We start from the raw sequence: 18,650 nt of genomic DNA on the forward strand, positions 1-18,650 counted from the left end.
TAAAATGTTTATTATAAATTGTATTATATATATTGTAATATATAATTATAATTATATATTAACATTTTATGTATGTATGTATGTGTGTGTGTGTATATATATATATATATATATATATATATATATATATATATATATATATATATATATATATATATATATGTATATATATATATATATATATTGTGTGTGTGTGTGTGTGTGTGTGTGTGTGTATATATATATATATATATATATATATATATATATATATATATATAAATAATTATTATTATTATTATTAATACATACATGTAAGGCGTACTTTGCAATGAAGGGAAAAAGGCTGTGTTGTTATTTATCATTATTATGGTTTCCCCCTCCCTTTTCCCAGCTAAAACGCAATACGCGAGTGACCAGGTGCCTGGAGACTGATTGAAAAATGAGTCTTTCAGAGTTTCTCAATCATAACCGAATATGTGCCATTCCATGCAAGCTGTGATTGGACATTTTGCATGTCAGTCAAACAGCTTCTTCCTGTCAAAGTAGGCGGTTCCTGACCATGTTAAATGTGTTGTGTTGATTCTCAGAAAAAAGGTTTTTTTTATAAATAGTTTACATACAAAGATCAATGGCAGGCAGTTCTGTCTCATGTTTAAACCCTTACCGTTAGATAAGTATCTAACCCTGTATCTTTTATATGTATTGGATCGTCAGATTCTTGCCCTAACACAGCCCAGTGCACAGTGTTAAGTGCACAATTCTGGCTAGTGTGGTAAATGTAGCCATGCAGCGTTTAGCTTGAATCAAAATGGGGTGAAAACCTCTGCCCTGACGGCGTGACCACACACAGTAGAATATTGTTTGAAATTCATAAGACGTTGTAAAAATGTGGTACAGAGTCATTAGGTAGGAACTGTTCTGTAAAGCTTGTCCACAAAACAAAGCTTGTAGGCAGAGTATGCTGAGGATTTGTGTGGGATTTTTGTCTTCTTCCTAGCTAGAAAGATATTTGTCAGCAAAGTCTGTGTACAGAGCATTCTTCTAGTCATCTGCCCTCTCGTCTTCTGTGCGCTGTGAAATGAACTGTTCTTTAAAGGATGGGCTTGTCAGGAACTGATCACATGGGTGATAGAAAAGCCCATAACAAACACAAACCAGAGCGTCCTCACGCTGCATTTGTTTGCAGTCAAACAGTCAGTTCCCCCTGGTTCCCAGCACATGCAGCCTTAATGCAGAAATCTGTGTGATTAGCCGAGTTCCTTTGTGCCCGAAGGCCTAAGGAGGTAGCCTCAGCTGTAGGACTGTGTTGCAGAACAAATATCATGATGTCCAAGTTTTACTGGTTTGCACCACAGCTGCCTTAGCTGCATTTATCAGTAGGACTCAGATTTCAACAACTTAAAAATAAAGATGCTTCTCGAGGTTCTTTGAGCAGTGCCCTAGAGTGACCTCTTTTGGTTACATGCCAGACGTGTTTGTTTTTTTCTATTGCATTTCTCAAAGAACCGTTTGAAGCGTCTTTATTTTCAAGACTGTGTTTATTCAGAGATGGGTTTTGTGTCTTGTTGCAAAGTGAAAGTTTGACTTATTTAAAATGACAGCATTGACAGAGGTTACTAGTGCAGAATCTAATAAGACTGATCGGAACTGGACCAAATGGAATTGTGGACAGGCTGTCACTCATTTGGTCTATGATGGGCTCTAGCTCAGTTATTGCCTGAAGGAGTAGTGTAGTTTCCGCACCCTTGTATTATTATGTGTACACAACAGATTAGTACACTCAACAATAAATCCGCTGTAGACGGATAAATCACACTGTTTGCATTTGCCTGCTGTAGAACATTTTATTTTGACCTCAAGAAGTAGGGAGGGCAAAAAAATCTCAAAATGGAAGTAGTGATTTACCTGCATTGATTTGAGAAGGTTCAGAAACATTTAAACACACTTAATTAACTTAACTATTAAAGAAGTTAATTAAATGTGCAAAGTACCTTTATAAGATAGTTGAGTAATGTGCTCAATTCATTCAAATAAATAAAAAGACCTTCTTATAAACTGCTTTTGATTAAATTCAAATTAAATGAAATTAAATTATTTATCTAAATTAAGTAATAAATTTTTTTTTGTCAATTAAGTACATTGATTAAAGTGATTGAGTGAATTCTAATGAAATTAGTCCCACTGAAACCCTTTAATTTTTATTTATATGAAATCAAACAAGTGATTTTAAGTGAATTTAAGTGAAAATAAGTGGATTTTAGTTCAATGAAAGTAACTTCCACTCAATCCAAATTTATTTGGAGTGAATTGTATTTAAATGAAAGTGAATCAGAAGTGATTTTGAGTGAATAACAATTAAATTAAATGAAGTCACCCCTACAGGGGTTTTGAGTGAATTTTTAATAAATAAGTCAATAAACCTAAACGTATTGATGTTATTTAAATAAACTAAATAAAACTGCTTTTGAGTGAAGTCTAATAAAATTAAAATCACACTGAAATGCTTAGCATTTTTTTATAGGAAATCAAACAAGGAAGCTCCTTAAATTGCTTGTTACCAAATGAAGTCATTTTGTATTTTTATTGAGCGTTTTGGTTGTAGTGTGGTGCACTTTACTACACAGCAAGGTTGCTTATAACCATGAAGAGTCAAGTCAAGTAAATCAACATGGTAATACCTGGTGCCCAGAGCCAGTGGGAAGGATGTGTTACTCCAACAGTGTTCTTATACTTGTATCTATATTTTATTAAAACACCACACAATTCTTCTGCTGTTTCATTTTTTAAAATTAGTTTGTGGCTGTGTGACCATCCTGTATTGTGAGCAGCTGAATTTCACCTGTCCTTTAACCAACCTTGGAAACAATGGAGAGTTGCTTTCACTGAAATAGTTTTAGCCCGTGGAAGAAACAGGTTTGTGTTGCATGTTTCCCTTGATCTATCCCTTTAATCCTCTCACTGAAGCAGACTGTGTGTTGTTGTCTCTCTGATTTCTACATTTAATTATGTAACTGTTTATACCATTCTCATTCAGACAGCTTTGCTGATGTCCTGAGCTAAGCAGGTGGACAAATCCTGGACTTGTGCTTGCAGTGCAGGTGTGTAATTTTTGAGGGACAGTGTGAAGATAGAGAGCTTAAAGGAGCTTTAGAGTGAAAGTGCACCCTGGACTGATTAAAGGAAAGTGATCGTCATAGCTCATCACATTGACAGAGAATTCCACACAATTCACATTCATTTCCACTCTCACCTACTTAATCTGAGGACCATAGCGTTGAGTAACTAATGGCTTTTGTTTGCTTTGTGGATTTCATGCTGGTTTTAGACCAAAAGCACTTTCTGAACATTTATTTTATAACCCTCAGCCATGAGTGTAAGTGAAAGGCATTGCAGGAGAGCTGGTAGCATGTTGATTGCGATGTGTGATAGTTGTGTAATAGCCGTACACTCACATTGTACATGCCCATGTCTGGAGAAAAGGTGGTTAGTTTAAGCACAGTGGAAACATTGGATCCATTACAAGACTGTTTAAGGTTGATTTATAAGATTATATACATGTTTTGGTTGATGCATATGCATATATCACCAAAAAGGATACTACTATAATGTGTAAAAAATCTCTTTCTATGTAGAGCCCTTTTTGCTTAGGGAGGACAACAGCGAAAATGGAGCGTGAAAAAGAAAGGAAGGATCAAATGAAGGATGAAAAGTAGATCAGGCGTATATATACTGAAGCTTATATGGTGTCATTGAAGTAACAAAAGGTGACAGTTCTAAAAATAAACCAAAACTTGAAAAAAAAAGAAAGAAATACAGTAAGTTGTGAATGTGCTATTTAAGTTTTAATGTTAGCATTTGCTTCTGTCAGAGAATCATGCGGTCATGACCAAATAACAGCACGGTTAGAGCGCTTCTGAACCAATCGGCTTGTGTGGCCCGAACTGTTGTATATCATTATATACTATACATTAAAATATGAATGGATCAGCCTGAGACATTACTTTATGATAGTTCTGACAGAGGTCTGAGGCATGTTTTACACTCGCTTTCTTAGTAGAAGGTTATCAGCATTTGCATGTAAACACCCAAGACATGTAGGTTCACTGGTGGCTTTTAATATGTGAAGATGAAGGTGCCTTAATGCCATTATACTTAAATGCTTGCACAGTACATCAAAGGTCTTCTATTTGAATATGCCAGCATGTTAAGCTATGGTCAGAGCACAGGGCCAGTCATTCTATGGTGCCCTACGGCTCTTTACTGAACCACCACTTCCCTAAATAAAATGACATGAGGTCAAACCACTCTTAATTATTTTGTTTACATTTCAATAATGAAACAGTTTTGAACGTGTGAAAATTATGAAATTTTATATATATCTGTCTGTCTGCAGTAGATCTTCATGCCTCTGAATATGAGTCATAGCTTGGACTGTAAACACTAGATGGATGATTAGTGTTTTTATTACTTGGTGTGTGTGTGTGGTTTGTGTGCCTGCGCATGATATGTAAAACATTGGCAAGTCCCCAGCTCTGAGCTCATTGTGGTATGCTGTGAATAAAGGCTGTCGTAGATGTTATCCGCTGTGTGTCCCACTGGCCTGGGTTAAATTACCACCACATTAAGAATGGAAATGAGTTGTACAATGTGAAGCACTGTGCTGCAGACAAAGATGTACTGTATATACCACCATTGCGAGACGTCGCTATGGCAACATAAGATCTTTTTTGCCAGCAGTAAATTTGGTAAGTGTCTAATGCTTCTTTTTTTTTTGCAGACACCTGCTTCAACGGTTTTTCTGAGGATTTGATTTCAATGAGTATTAATGAGGTCAGGTCAAATGTTGGATGATAGCAAAACACCACTCTAGTTCTAGCTCATCCCACAAGTATACCGTGAAGCATCATAAAAAAGACAGTAGTCTAAATCGCTCATAAAATTGAGTATCTGGTTACTTTTGAATGTGTAATAAAAGAGCTGTAGGTGTGATCATTTAAAGAAGTCAAAGTGGCGCTTCTTCACACTCACATCTCTCTTACAATAAAGCTTCATTTTGGAGCCAGAAATGGTTCCTCTATGGCATCGCCTGGAGATAATATAATGTCTACTTTATAATGTCTTTATAATGTCTATTGTAACTGTTTATAATGTAATCAGGCTGAATCTCAAACCACACACTACCACACTAAATAGTATGTTAACCTATTGAGTCTAAAGGTATTAGTCTTCAATTTGTCTCTAGAAGCGCTTGCATAGTAAATAATACCTGCATGTTTTAAATCAAAATGTTCAGAACAATCTCAGCTCACACGCTGAGAGTTGAGCACTGTGACCTAGAGCCGTGAGACCTAGAGCACTGTGTAAAGAGATACTCTGACCCTAAACCTGGAAAATTTAGATTCTTGTAAAAACATGCTTGATGTTTGGTGTTTACCAGAGTTCACAAAAGCAGTGCAATGAAGGAATAAAATAGTATGTAAAGGGCAAGAGGCAGAGGCACAGCCTTGTAACACTGTGTTTCGTACGATCTGGCAAGAGAAAGGGCAGGCTCTACAGATTCAGGAGATTATTAAAACTATTATAAAAATATTTTAGAAACCATATTATAGAACCATCCAGATTGGTTAAAAATAGTGCACCACCATCAGAAATGCGTTCAATGATGTAGTATTCAAAGAGTAGACGTGTTGAGTTTGGGACACAGGCATGGATTTGTCTGGGGAGCAAGCTGTGGCTAAAACTAAACCTCTACAAAGCTTACAGTGCACCACACTGTTGGGTCTCTATCCAAAACAACACTTTAAAGTGTAGAAGGCAGCATGATAGCACTGTAAGTCTGCACTGCTGCTGTTATGGTAATGGTTGCACCATGCATTATCAGACATTCTTATTCTGACATACGAGTGAAAATTTCTGCAGCGAGTTTCTGTTTCCTTGCTCTACATTAATGCAGCAATAAATTACCCAGTGATTACCTTAACTACATATTACCCCAGAGATGAAGTAATTCCAAGTTATAACCATTTTAATGCTACATCTCAGGTAAAGAGTTGAATTAAAGAAAATGTTTTTTTTTTTTTCCATTGTTTTTTTTTTCAGCAAGCAGACACACACACAAATTCCTTTTACATAAATCGATACATTAATCAACTAATCAAATAAATATTCATTAGATTACTTGAGGGGGTGGGGGGGGCATTAGGTGCATTAGGTGCAGCCCTATTCTAGATGTGCCTTACTTTAGAGAAGTCTCGTTGATTTACCATCTCGTTTGTGTGCCTCACGATAAAGGCCTTGAAGCCAGCGGCCAAGGACAGACACCCGGCGGGCTTCAGTCCAATTAAAACACTGTTAACATTCGTTCCCTGGGCTGCAGTGTTTAGTTTTCGGCAATCCACACGCCCCGCCTCGTGGATATTCGCACTGGCAGAGGGGAATAAACTGTATATCTGTGTTCACTCAGGCGGCTACCCATTACATAATAAACCCAGGACACTGCTGCCTAGTGCCACTGGGACCATTAAAGGATGCAGAGTATTCTAGAACAAAGACTCATGACCCTGTGGAAAACCCCCCCCCCCCAATTCTCCCTTTGCAAATTGCAAAAGCCTGCCTAAGACACAAGCCTGAAGCTGGTATCTGTCTATACCAGAACATGAACATTTAAATGTAATATCCATGCAAATGCAGTACATCAAAAAATCTAAACCATACAACTACATTCATCACTGGTTTGGCAGTGGTGGTTTGATGATTAGAGCACTGGGGATATTGATCACAGGGTTGGGGATTTGAGACTTTCTCTATTGCTTTGTCTCAAGTATGTTATGGCAACAATCTCCTACTAAGTTAGATTATGAGACAGTACCCTTACTTTTACTATAGTACAGCAGCCACTAAGTTGCCGCTGTTGGGCCCTTGAGCAAGGCCCTTAACCCTGTTGCATGTCTGGTGTTTATGACTATGTCTGTTTTAAGAAATTGCACAGTAGTGGGGTACTAGAATTGTGTAGCTAATTGTATTAGTGGCACATTAAAAAAAAGATGATGAGGGGATTGCTGGTTTGAAACCCACGCCATCAGCAGCCAGAGTCAGAGAGAGCACAACTTGCCTTGCTCTTACAGGGCTGGGTTAATGGCACTTCCTTCGCAGCTTCTGTTAGCTGTTGTATCAGAGCTGAGGAGCCATGCTATCTTTCGAGTGTGCTGAGTGCCTTTTCACGTGCTCCCCACTACACTCTGTCCGTATGTATGTTTTTCTGTCTGTATGTTTTTGCACACCCCTTTTAATGAATGGAATGGGTAAAAAAAATCTTCAGTATGATAATCTTGTCCCATAAACTTTCAGTCATTAGTAAACTATTTTTATAAATAGCAGGGATGCACAGATCCATCTTTTTCTGTTATGATACAGATATGGATACATGAACTTTGCATATCGGCCAATACCCAATACCAATCTGATATCATTGTAGCATTAATAAACCATACACCTGACCATCTGTGAGAGACTCAAGGCATCGGGATTGACGTAATCATTACTTCATTACTTTATAAAACAAACTATATCAAATGAACACAGATATTAATGAACCTAATTTCTGTTTATTGGTCACTAAAATGCATAACTGTGCTGGACTTCGGCACAGTGCTGTCTGGGCTCAGGACTTTTATTCTGAAATTGGACGTCTGTGAGACTAAAGAGGAGTGAGCAGCTCCTCTCTTCTTGGTTCTCCTTATATGGAAGGCGAGCTGGATTACTCGCTGATAGTTGATGACTGGGTCGAGGTGACCATGCTGGTTAAATAGGGGGAGTCTTGCTGTTTGCTATGTGTGTATAATGACTGTAGGTTACTCAGATCCTGGGTTATGAAGCCTAAAATACAGACGGCGCGAGAATTGGGTTCCGTGAATGGGTCCGTCCTTTGGCTCAGACTCATTATCCGATACCCAATCAAGCTAATTTTGTTAGTATCGGGACCAATATCCGATCCTAGTATCACAACTCAAAAAAATTGGGTAAAAAGTAGTAAGCTTTCTTTGGTGCTTGTGATTGTTGTTTGATTTTTTTTTTGTGTACAATCTACATATTTGTTACAGTTTTGTTATTTTATATTATATTGAGTTTTGCTAAGCATTTTCAAAACTCAAGGAAAAAGTACCCTAAATCTTCAGTTTACATTCTGTCAGTATGTGTGTCCTCATGATCATGTAATGACTTTAAAATGTGTGAAGGTCAACAGATGGCCCTGGATCTGTTACATTTGGCATTCTCTCCTTTCATGTCCCTGTATCATCTCTCTTGAGGTTGGCCTACTCTCATAGACAGTGTCCCATCCTGGCCTTGGTTTCCAGACCACAGGATCACCTGGACAGGGTCATTGCAATGTAATTATCCCTTTTCTTTGGGAATATATTTTTTCTCTAAATGACTTGGCAAAGTTTACTACCTTCTTCCTTCTCATACACACAACCAGTCAGTCAGGCTAACCAGTCACCACCTATTTCAGTAGAAAATTTATTACAGTCCATGTGTGTCTGCAGAACTCAAGACAGCTGGACTTGTTGAAACTAGATCCACACAGAGCAAGTCAGACTTTTACTCACGCCTCCAAAGAGAGGGTGTTCCCCTTTCCAGTCAAAGCTGGATTTGTTTACATTTGTCTGGAGGAAACTCTTCCGCTACTGTACTCTCATCCCACTGAGAGGTGTTTCTCAACAGGACATGGTTTTCTTTTGACTCTTGCACAATGAGATTAAGAGTGGGCTGTTGGATGGCGTCATCTAGGGCAGTGTTTGAGATGTTGACAATAGGAGAGCTCTTGCTTGAAGGCAGGATGGCTTTGAAATCATTTGTTCCATTGTGCAGCCATAAACATGGACTGTGGTCACTGTCCATGAAGCTGGTGAAACTAAACAATGCTTTTTCATCTGAGGGAAGATATCTTCTTGGAGATAAAAGGTCAGATTTTTAGATAATGTGAGATGGTTTGTTTTCTTTGGCTGATATCAAAGTGAAGTTCTGCCAGAACTGTAAGAAAACTAACTAATACATCTGTTAAAAGCTTTCCTGCTCGTCTTCCATAGCAATGTTGACATCTCTGGAGAGAGTTTTCCAACTTTAAGGCCAGAAAATCCCAATTCTCAGGACTGCATTACTCCCATCGCTGACACAGATGTGCAAGTGCACATATACAGCATGTCTAGTCCCTGTAGAGAAGTACTGCCAACAGAACAGGACTCTCTGGAGCAGATAAACATGGACCTATTGGCACCATGCCTAATACCAGGTGTGGGCTAGAGGGATATAAAGCCCCCAGCAATGAGCTGTGAAGCAGTAGACCTGTGTTCTCTGGAATGATGGTGGTGCTCCTTCCGAAACTTTTGAGAGGAGTTGAGTTGGGGATGAAGTTGGGGCTGGTGATCATCAAACTTCCTGGCCTGGCTAACATTATTTTCGCTGAATGCAATCAACTCTTCACAACAATGCTCACAAAAGTTTGTAGAAAGCTTTCCCTGGACAGTGAAGACAGTTACTCCAACCAAAGCATGCTAAACTTCTTTTTTTGTTTTTTAAATTCCCCTAATTTTGAATGAGCAGGTGTCCCGATATATATGTCCATATAGTGTATCTCTGGAAATATCTGGAAAATATTTAGTATTTTTGTGTGCAGACTTTAAACACACAAATATAGAAAATGGACCAGGACTGAAAATAAATACCTAAGTTTATCCGCCTTGTCTTTCAAAAATGCCTTTTAGTTGGAGAAAAAATAATTTCAAAAATTGTCCCACAAACTCCTTGTATCTCCAAATTGTTAACTTTATAGAAGAAGGACTTTCAATGGAAGAAAAAATAAAAACATCCAAAATGGTTGTTCCATGACAGCAAGGATGTGCAGTACAAAGGTTTGGTCACATCTGGTTGAATGTGTGCCTAATCATCGCCAAATGCTAGGGTGACCATATTTTTGGACTGTCCACTGTAGTTAGAATGTCGTGGCTAGTGGGTCGCAAGTAGGCCCGAGGTATAGGACTGTGGCATTGTGTTTGTGTGATGTTGGAAATACCTCCCAAACCACACAGCTACTGCATGTTAATGTACATTAATACAAAGTCACTCGTTGAGGAAGACCATTAAAGTGCCTTTATGACCAAATGATCTCCTTTTAGTTCAATGTACAACAAAAAATAAGGTCAGATGTTTGAGATGATAATTAGCACACATTCAACCAGTTGTGTCCAGACTTCATCAGACATTCTGACGCTCTTGTCGCTAAATGCAACTCCTCAGAGAACAGCTCTAGTAGGAAAGAAAAAAGTAGTTTTTAAAAGCAACTTTATTTATTTATTTTTTAATAATAAATAATAAATAGCTTTCCGAAGATTTCCAAAGAAAAAGTGGATGTGCAGGCATTTCAATACTTTTGTCCATATAATATAGGTTAGTCCTCAGTGCACAGCATTGTTCAACACAGTGAATGAAATGTTTGTTGGTCTAGTATGTAGATCATACAGCAGCTACGTGGTAGGAATGAAGGAACTGGTGGCTTGAGAGCTTTAAATGGCATAAATTATAAGTGACATAATGGGTAAACATTCTAAAACCCAGCTGGATATGAAATCCCTGTTGTGAGGCTTTTCACTGTAGCTTGAAATTTAAAGCTAATTTTAGTGAATCAACATAAATAATGTTATGATCGAAAAGCAGTTAGCAGTAATTGAGCTCAGAAAACCTTTACCCTTGTTGTGCATGTGTACAAGTGATTATGGCATTGGTCATTTCCTATGAATCCTCTGGAGACTGAATCTTATATTGCACAAAGGAATAGTTTGACATAAATGGAGGAAAAGGACTGAGCTTGTCAACACTTCTCAGCGTGATTAGATATATATATATATTTTGTTTGTTTGTTTTTTGTGGATCCTCCTCTTGAGGAAACAAATCATTGTGATTCTAAACAGAACAGTAGTTTGTATTCCCATTATTGCGTGCATGTATAATAGTCCATCTGTGGTGCTACTGGAGATAAGTTCTTTATAGCTTTGTGTGTTGCTTCCCAGATTAAGGTCTATGTTTATTTGTCGTCTTCCTCTCCTCTAGCTGGATAACATCCTGTACCCCCCCTCCGTGGCCTTCCGCAAGACGAGCAACCCCGAGATGTCCAGCGGCTCCGGCCTGGCGCTTAAATTCAAACGGCAGCTCAGCGAAGATGGGAAACAGCTCCGTCGTGGGAGCCTGGGTGGTGCTCTTACAGGTAATGCTAGCACTATTGGTGGTCTGTGATCTTCACAAAGTTAGGACATGAACATCATCTTGCACATAAATGAGTATATTCCCCAGTATGGCTGCAGTGATCGTTGTATTTTTCAGTGTTCCAACTCAGATACATAGTACAAAGCTTATGGCTATTTCTTTATAATGCCAATCCCTTTCACTATAAGTGGGTCTCCTGTTCTCTCAGCACATTTAAAGTATGGCCATTAAGGAGTCCATAACAAGTGTGTGGAGGCGGGGCTCAGTGAAGAGTGGACAGGTTAGAACCGAGGCAATCTGAGGCTTTTCTGCTTCTTAAATCGCAGAGTGGGAGAGTGGATGCACAGCTGCTGTGCAGAGGAAGTGTTGCAGTTGCTGAAAGTAAGAGTGATCAGAGTACAGAGCAGCTGACGGACCCCAGATCAGTTTTTCAGCAGCCTGGTAGGATTGCTTTAAATGGTAGAGAGTGTGTGTTTTTTTTTTTTTTTTTTTTTTTTTTTTTTTTTTTTGGGGACGCTCACTATTACTACTATTTAACAGTGATCCTAAATTTGTGCTGAGATGGGAACCCAACACTATCGCTGACAGCAAAGATCACAGCATAAATATTACTGAAAAAATGTGAACCTACTGAAGAGCACTGCTGAATGGGTTACCTCTACATACAGAGCAGTAAAGGGCCATTTTTTGATTGTTTTATTAATGTATTGTTTAATAAAAGACAAGTATATTGAGTAGAAGTATTACGTTTTGAAGTCCCAGGCTAAAGCAGTGAAGTAAGCAAATTAGCAACATGCCATGCTAAGCGTAGCTCAAGCAGAAGAAGTTTAACTGCGATAAGGATAACAAGCATGTATGTGGAGGTGGGGCTTGGTGAGAAGTGGTCAGGGTAGAAAGGAACCGATCACAGGCTTTTCTGCTTCTTAAAGTAACACTGGATTTGCCTTAAAATAGCAGCTTCAAAGTTATGTTGATGCTCCACTGGCCGTACGTTGCTAAAACGTGCCCTTTAGGGGTGAATCCAAGGATTACACTTCCCGACTGTAAGGGGAGCCCAGGAGTAAGAAATGGCACCATTAGAACTGTTAACAGTTTAAAGGTTGCCACCCACCTCTATGTAATGGAGGGAAAGTACTATCAATTGGGGACAAATCCCTTGTTTTAAAATGCTGCAAGTAGTAAGTCTGCAGAAATGTTTGTCCAGTCTTTTAGAGTACTCTCTAAAACGTAGAATCTACCTGCACTGTAAAGCTGTGGCTGTACCGCATGATGATAAATGGGCATTTCCTGAGTACTGGGATGAACGCCTCTTCCACACAGAGCAGGAGTCCCTTCTTTCCTCCCTTGTATCCTGTTTTTTACTCCATTGCCATCATTGACTGGGCAGGTCCGCAGGATTTGCAGCGCACACATGCCTACTGTACCTACTGGAAGAGAAGTGCGGAATACCAGGCTGAGATGGGCAGGAATCTTCGAAATTTCTCTCTAATTAACTGATAGTCTTCTTTTCTTTTGGGAAAAACGGCATGTCCTCAGGCTCTTCCGAGCTGGAAATTGTAGTAGGATGTTTTTGAGCTGAACTGTGTGAGAGAGCTGCGCCTGTGCCAATTCCCCTTTAAGCTGTACTGGCGAAACAAAATGTGTTAAATGCATTTCAGAAAGGTGTGGCTACGATCGTGCTGAGGCCCATAGACCACGCATGACTGAGTAGATCATTGCACACATGCACTGTTTTGTTAACATCTCCCCACAAAATGTTAACCAAACAGCCATAAGATCTGTGTGTATGTGTGTGTGCGTGCGCGTTCATGTGTGTGTTTTTGTGCAGCACTGGATGTGTTGCCGGGGAGAAGATGGTTCTTTATTCAGGTTGAGAGGCCAAACAGCTGCTGATTGATATGTAAAGGACAACACAGTAGCGAGACAACACTTAACTGTGAATACACCCTCCATGCACATCAACAAGCATTGAATTGAACAGGCAACTGGCGTTCTAATCAGCCCGCTTTACCCTCCAGAAGAACATCTATTGTCCCATCTTTTGTGTGGTGGCCTTTGGTTTTGGCAGCCTTGGAGTTTAATATTTAGATGAGTGCAACTCGAACCACATCGCAGGATAGGTTAGAGTGGAGTAAACTGCAGTTTTCTGACCATATACATTTCTTCTTGAAGAAGTCATGTGAAATGCCTACACCACATGTCCACATGTTTGTGGACACCTCTTCTAATGAATGCATTCAGCTGCTTTTACTTGCACCCATTACTTATTATACAATTGTAAATGCACACACACAGCTTGTCTGGTCCTTTGTAGAGAAGTATAGCCAATAGAATAGGATTGTCTGGAGCAGATAAACCAGACGTAGACTAGGTATAAAGCTCAGTATTGAGCTTTGGAACAGTGGAATGTTCTCTGGAATGATGACGCTCCATCCAATATTTTTACTGGGATGCGGTTAGGTGGTGATCTTGTTGCTGAATGCAATCAAATCCTCACGACAATTCTCCAAAATTCAGTTACTCCAACAAAAACAGCATAAACTTTTTTTTCTATAAATATAAAGAATATTATATGTATAAAGAATATTATATGTATAAAGAAACAAGGAATAAGCAGGTGTCCCAATACCTTTGTCTGTTTAGTGGATTTAAATTTGGGATGTTTGCCATTCGTTCAACAAAATAGAAAGATACAGGTTATACAACTAAACAAATAAGCATCCGTTAGTCTTTGAATGACTTGAAATATAAGCCTTGAAAGCCCACAATGCCCAATGCGCCATACAAAAGCAGTGCAATGTTGGGGAAATCAAAAGCGTGCCTTTTTCTTTAAGCAGTTTAACTACTGTGTTGTTGCTTGTGTATAACATCTAATTTTAGTATTTTTTTTTAAGCTTTAAATTAGATTTTTTGATGACTTAAATATTTGGGGACTGAATTAGATTTCTGGTGTTCACTCACTGCAAAGGTCATTGGAAGAAGTGCTTGGTTAAGGTGAAGTTGGCTCCTTGGAGGAATTTTGATATTGTGAGATGAATAGTGAAGAGATGATGTGTGATCAGAATATAACCTTTAGGACCACTGTAATTAGAATCACGGCATGAACCAGGGGCCTGGTTGAACCTCTCGTGGCAAGGGTATGCTGTCTGGAATTTCATTAAGCCTAATACAGTCTGGTCATAGGTAGAATGTCAATATATCAATATATGAAATACAAAATGAACACCATGATTAATGCACAGGCAAACATATAGTTATGTTCCTTGGGGTCATTTTCTAAGGATTCCTAAATGACCCCAAAAATGACCCCATTCCTAAAAAATGTCCAACATGCAGATTTGCACTGACCCAAATCAAAACATGAAAGCAGCTTTGGGTGAGGTCCTGGGTGGAGAAGAGTGGGTTGGAAGTGAGTAATGAGTGTGGTAGGACATATTATAGGCTATTTTACATGTGAGGCAGAAGCTTCTTATACGAACCCCCATTCCACCTTAAATGGTGCTGCTGTGCCATAATGTAACATAATGTAGCTGCTGCATTGTTTAAGGTGGAACAGAAATTAAAAATAAGAAACTTCCCAAAAACTGCACTTTTTGTGCCCAGTTTTCATTGGCTATTGACGGGACCTGTTCAGATTTAGTCGCTGACCAGTATACACTCAGGTCAGATAAAATAAAAATAAAAATAAGTTGATAATGAATTTGAAAATTTGAGTCCGAGCCTTTCATACACTACTCGATTCTCTCTTCAACTGTCAATTCTGACAAATCTGCAGACTGAGAATCGGGCTAAAATCAGGGTAATAATCCCATACTGTAACCCCAGCGTAAATTGGTTGTAATTATGAACTAAATTTCGTTTATTGGTTGTTTGAGTAACTCGCCATTTATAAGCTGTATTTTGTGTTTTACTACTGTTTGTCTTTCTCCTCTGTTAAATGTTCTTTGATTTGCAACAAATGTGACAGTTATTCCAAAAAAGAGAAGATCTCTGGAGGGAAGTGCAAATACTCTTAGCACTGTACTGGAGAATCCTTGAAAGTTAATCTGTCCCAAGTCATGATTTTCAATTATTCATCCACTTCTTGTTGGCACAGTCGTTCTGTTTCCTTAAAGTTTTCAGACTTTAACAGAGTTGATCATCTTTAATGATGTGTGTCTTGCTGCCATCTACTGTAGCACCACTGTAATGTCTCCAGCTAAGGCTGACTGGTTTATGTGGAGAAGAGAGAGGAATGAGTGAGGAACAGTAGGTTTATGGTTTATTGATTATTACATTTTATTGCAGTAAAAATTCTTTAAAGTTAGTGGAGAACTGATGTTTCCTATGACAGTGTCTTATGTAACAGTTCTACAGGTTCTTGATCCTGTCTAAATGGATTAGGCCAAGCTTTTAGCGCATTAACCCTTTAAGCCCATGAAAACAGCAGCCCTCAGACCCTAACTAGTAAGTCTTTTTTAAGCTTGAGCCTGTAGGGACTTCTACTGAAAACCAAAGAGGCCTCCATGAAAGGTTGCGTAATGCTAATGTTTATTTAGGGGCTTCTCTTGACAGCCCAGCAGCTTTTAAAGAGGTTCATGAAATGTTGTGCAGTGTTAATGGGAGAGGGGTGAAATTGAATTGAAGTTTCCAATTATGTCACATTACATTTTTGGATTATTCAGAAGTCAGAATTGTTCACAGAAGTGCGGAGTGGAATCCGACATCTGATACATTTAATGCCCTTAAAAGCTTTTTTTAATATTATCAGCCTTTATTTACTGAAGCAGTTTGACAAATTGATTGAATTCCACTTCAATAATACACCAAAAAGAGCATGTGGGGAAAAGTCATGATGAATGTTTATGATGAAAAAGCAGAATTATTAAATTTACTGGAGTCTAATTGTTAACACCATGAATAAAGTGCTGAAAAAATGATAATATAAATGCTAACAGTGAACTTCTTGTAAACAGAAACACTGCTGGATTATGAGGATTGTTTTGCTAAGGATGGGGCTAATGATTTATGGTCCTAATGCTTCTGTTAAAGCCAAATGAACCTTAAAGAACCTTTGTGAGACGCTGCTCAATGTTCATGTTGATCGCTTTTCAGGGAAGTACCTGTTGCCGTACCTGTCAACCGCAGGGTCTGAAAGCTCCAACCTGGTGCGCATGCGCTCCCAAAGCCTGGGCAAGTCCGCTCCCTCCCTCACCGCCAGTTTGGTAAGTTCCTCTACATTTCCTGTCTCTGTTTAACCCTTGTTAAGACCGTTTTCATCCATCTGAATGATCTCATGTAATTTCCGTTATAATGGCTCAGGTGTTACTTTCCAGTTGTAGAATCCCTGTTGAGTCACTGGGAGGCGCTGTTGTGTTTTAATCGGTAAACACATGCATCATTGTCTGGATCACTTTGTGTCTTTTTGATGGACTCCGCCATTCTGATGGAGAACAAGGAGCTCTTTTATTATAATACAATGGACTTGCCGGATGCTTCCTGGGAACGTATCGGTTGCAATTCAGTAACATTATGCATCTGTCACTGATGCAGACACGACGTAGAGAAGCAGTGATTGGGCTGTCCACAGCTGGCAATTTCTTGTATTATGGAGATAACCATGTTGCAACTGCTGAATACAAGCAAAATACAGATATAGTCTTGGAAATAATATGGAAAAATAAGGCTTTGGCTTTTTTTTTTCTTTTTTGATTTTTGCTGTCAGTAGATAAATGACTTATTTTTTTACTTTTGATTTTCTGAATGACTTTACTTTTTGTTTATAGACAAGCATACTGCAAATAGTCACCTCTTGAAATGCTAGAAAGTCAAGGCCAATTCATTTGTTTTCCTTTTTCATTGAAAATGAAGATGAGATGCTAGGTCAGAATTTCAGCTTTAATTTTCTGATGTTTTCACTTAGTTGTGATAGACACATTTGAACATGGCACCTTTAGCTTGAAGTATTTATAAATTTGGGACCTGGCAAGTGGCAGCCATTTCTTGTTGCCCGGGTGTGCTGTGTTAGATTAAATGATTTTTAATGTTTTTAGAAAACCTCCAGCTAGTCTGCAAATGCAGTAAAAGCCTTAAAAAACATAAAAGAATGTTATAAGCATATCTCTTGCTTGCTATAATTACATTAAGTGTTTTTTTTAATAACATTGATTGAATTTACTTTAAGCAGGTATGTTCTTCAGGCATATCTTTGCTAATATTGCCCAGAGGTTCTAGTTAAATTGGATTGGTCTGTAGGACTTTGGTATATTGGAAAATGCAGTCTGGTTTTGATGTTTATTTGAAAATCTCAGATGCAGAATTTTGTTCAAGGTTTTGTTTTGATGACTCTTTCATGAAGGTCATATTTGTGCAGGTGTCCCTGCATAGAAGAAGAGTGCACCACCACTCCATAGTCTGCACAGCCTTCCTGAATGTCTCTTGTAGTCAATAAGGCCTTTGCTTTGGCTTTCTGGCAATCCTACAAGTAGTCTCTTACCAGACCTTAACTTGACCTTCACTGTTCCTATTAACTGCCATTTCTGGGGTGCCCAAACATTTACATGCCATTAAGAAGCATAGAAGCTGATGGAATGAGACTCTCTAAAGCAGCTGCACATTTAGCCCTGAGTCACCATGGCCAATACCTTACGTATAAAATCCCCCACAGTGGAATTGCTTTCTCTGGAGTGGTGGTGGAGCGCTATACAAATGCCTGACCCTCTTAAAAGCCAGTTCAGAAGAGTGCAGAAGCTGTTGCTGCAGCAAAGTGGTGACAAACTCTCTGTCAATACCCTTGATTTCAGAATGTTTCAGCACTGGATACAAACTTTTATATAGTGCCGCGCCTTCGAAATATTCCAGAGCTACCTGAGCAAATGGCACATGCTGCTAAAAGCAGCATCTGAGGTGCATATGTCAGCTTCCTCCTGGGAGGTCAGCAGGCTGCTGTGAAGTCCCCATCTCCTGCCACATCTTATTTGGTTCTCCGCTGCCGCAGCCCGGCCCTGTGTAGGAGTCCGGCTAAAATTAATGCCCAGGGTCAGAGCAACACACAGACATCAGCATTGTACAGCGACTGGTCCCACCAAGCCTTCGTCTGAGCTAGCCTGAAAGCCTGAGATTCCCTGCATTCTCGTTCACTCACTCATGCTCGCTCACTCACTCCCTTTGTCTTTCTTATGCTCTCTCTCCCTTGCTCTCTCTGATGCTGTTCTCTCTCTCATTTATGCTTGTTTTATCTCTCTTGCTTTCTCTTTCTTATGCTCTCTCATGCTTTCATTTGGTCGTTTTCACTTGTTTTCTCGCTTGGTTTTCTCTTTCTGCTTTCTCATTTGCTTTCTCTTATGCTTTCGTTTGCTTGTCTTCTCTTTGCTTGTCTTCTCTTAGCTTGTTGTCTCATTTTCATGTGTTGGCTATTTTTTTGCATTCTTTCT

At 39.0% G+C, this 18,650-nt stretch overlaps 1 protein-coding gene across 3 annotated transcripts in view; it reads left to right on the forward strand.

Moving 5' to 3' along the window:
* mast4 (microtubule associated serine/threonine kinase family member 4) overlaps nucleotides 1–18,650 on the forward strand; it is a 141,406-nt gene that overhangs the window by 18,441 nt on the left and 104,315 nt on the right. For all 3 annotated transcript variants that reach the window (XM_072673080.1, XM_072673073.1, XM_072673089.1), the window contains exons 2-3: nucleotides 11,086–11,239; nucleotides 16,333–16,442. In XM_072673080.1, coding sequence (XP_072529181.1) covers nucleotides 11,086–11,239; nucleotides 16,333–16,442 — 264 coding nt within the window. The remainder of the gene's footprint in view (nucleotides 1–11,085; nucleotides 11,240–16,332; nucleotides 16,443–18,650) is intronic.

This window comes from Salminus brasiliensis, chromosome 1, assembly GCF_030463535.1.
Source record: "Salminus brasiliensis chromosome 1, fSalBra1.hap2, whole genome shotgun sequence".
NCBI classification, from domain to species: Eukaryota; Metazoa; Chordata; class Actinopteri; order Characiformes; family Bryconidae; genus Salminus; species Salminus brasiliensis.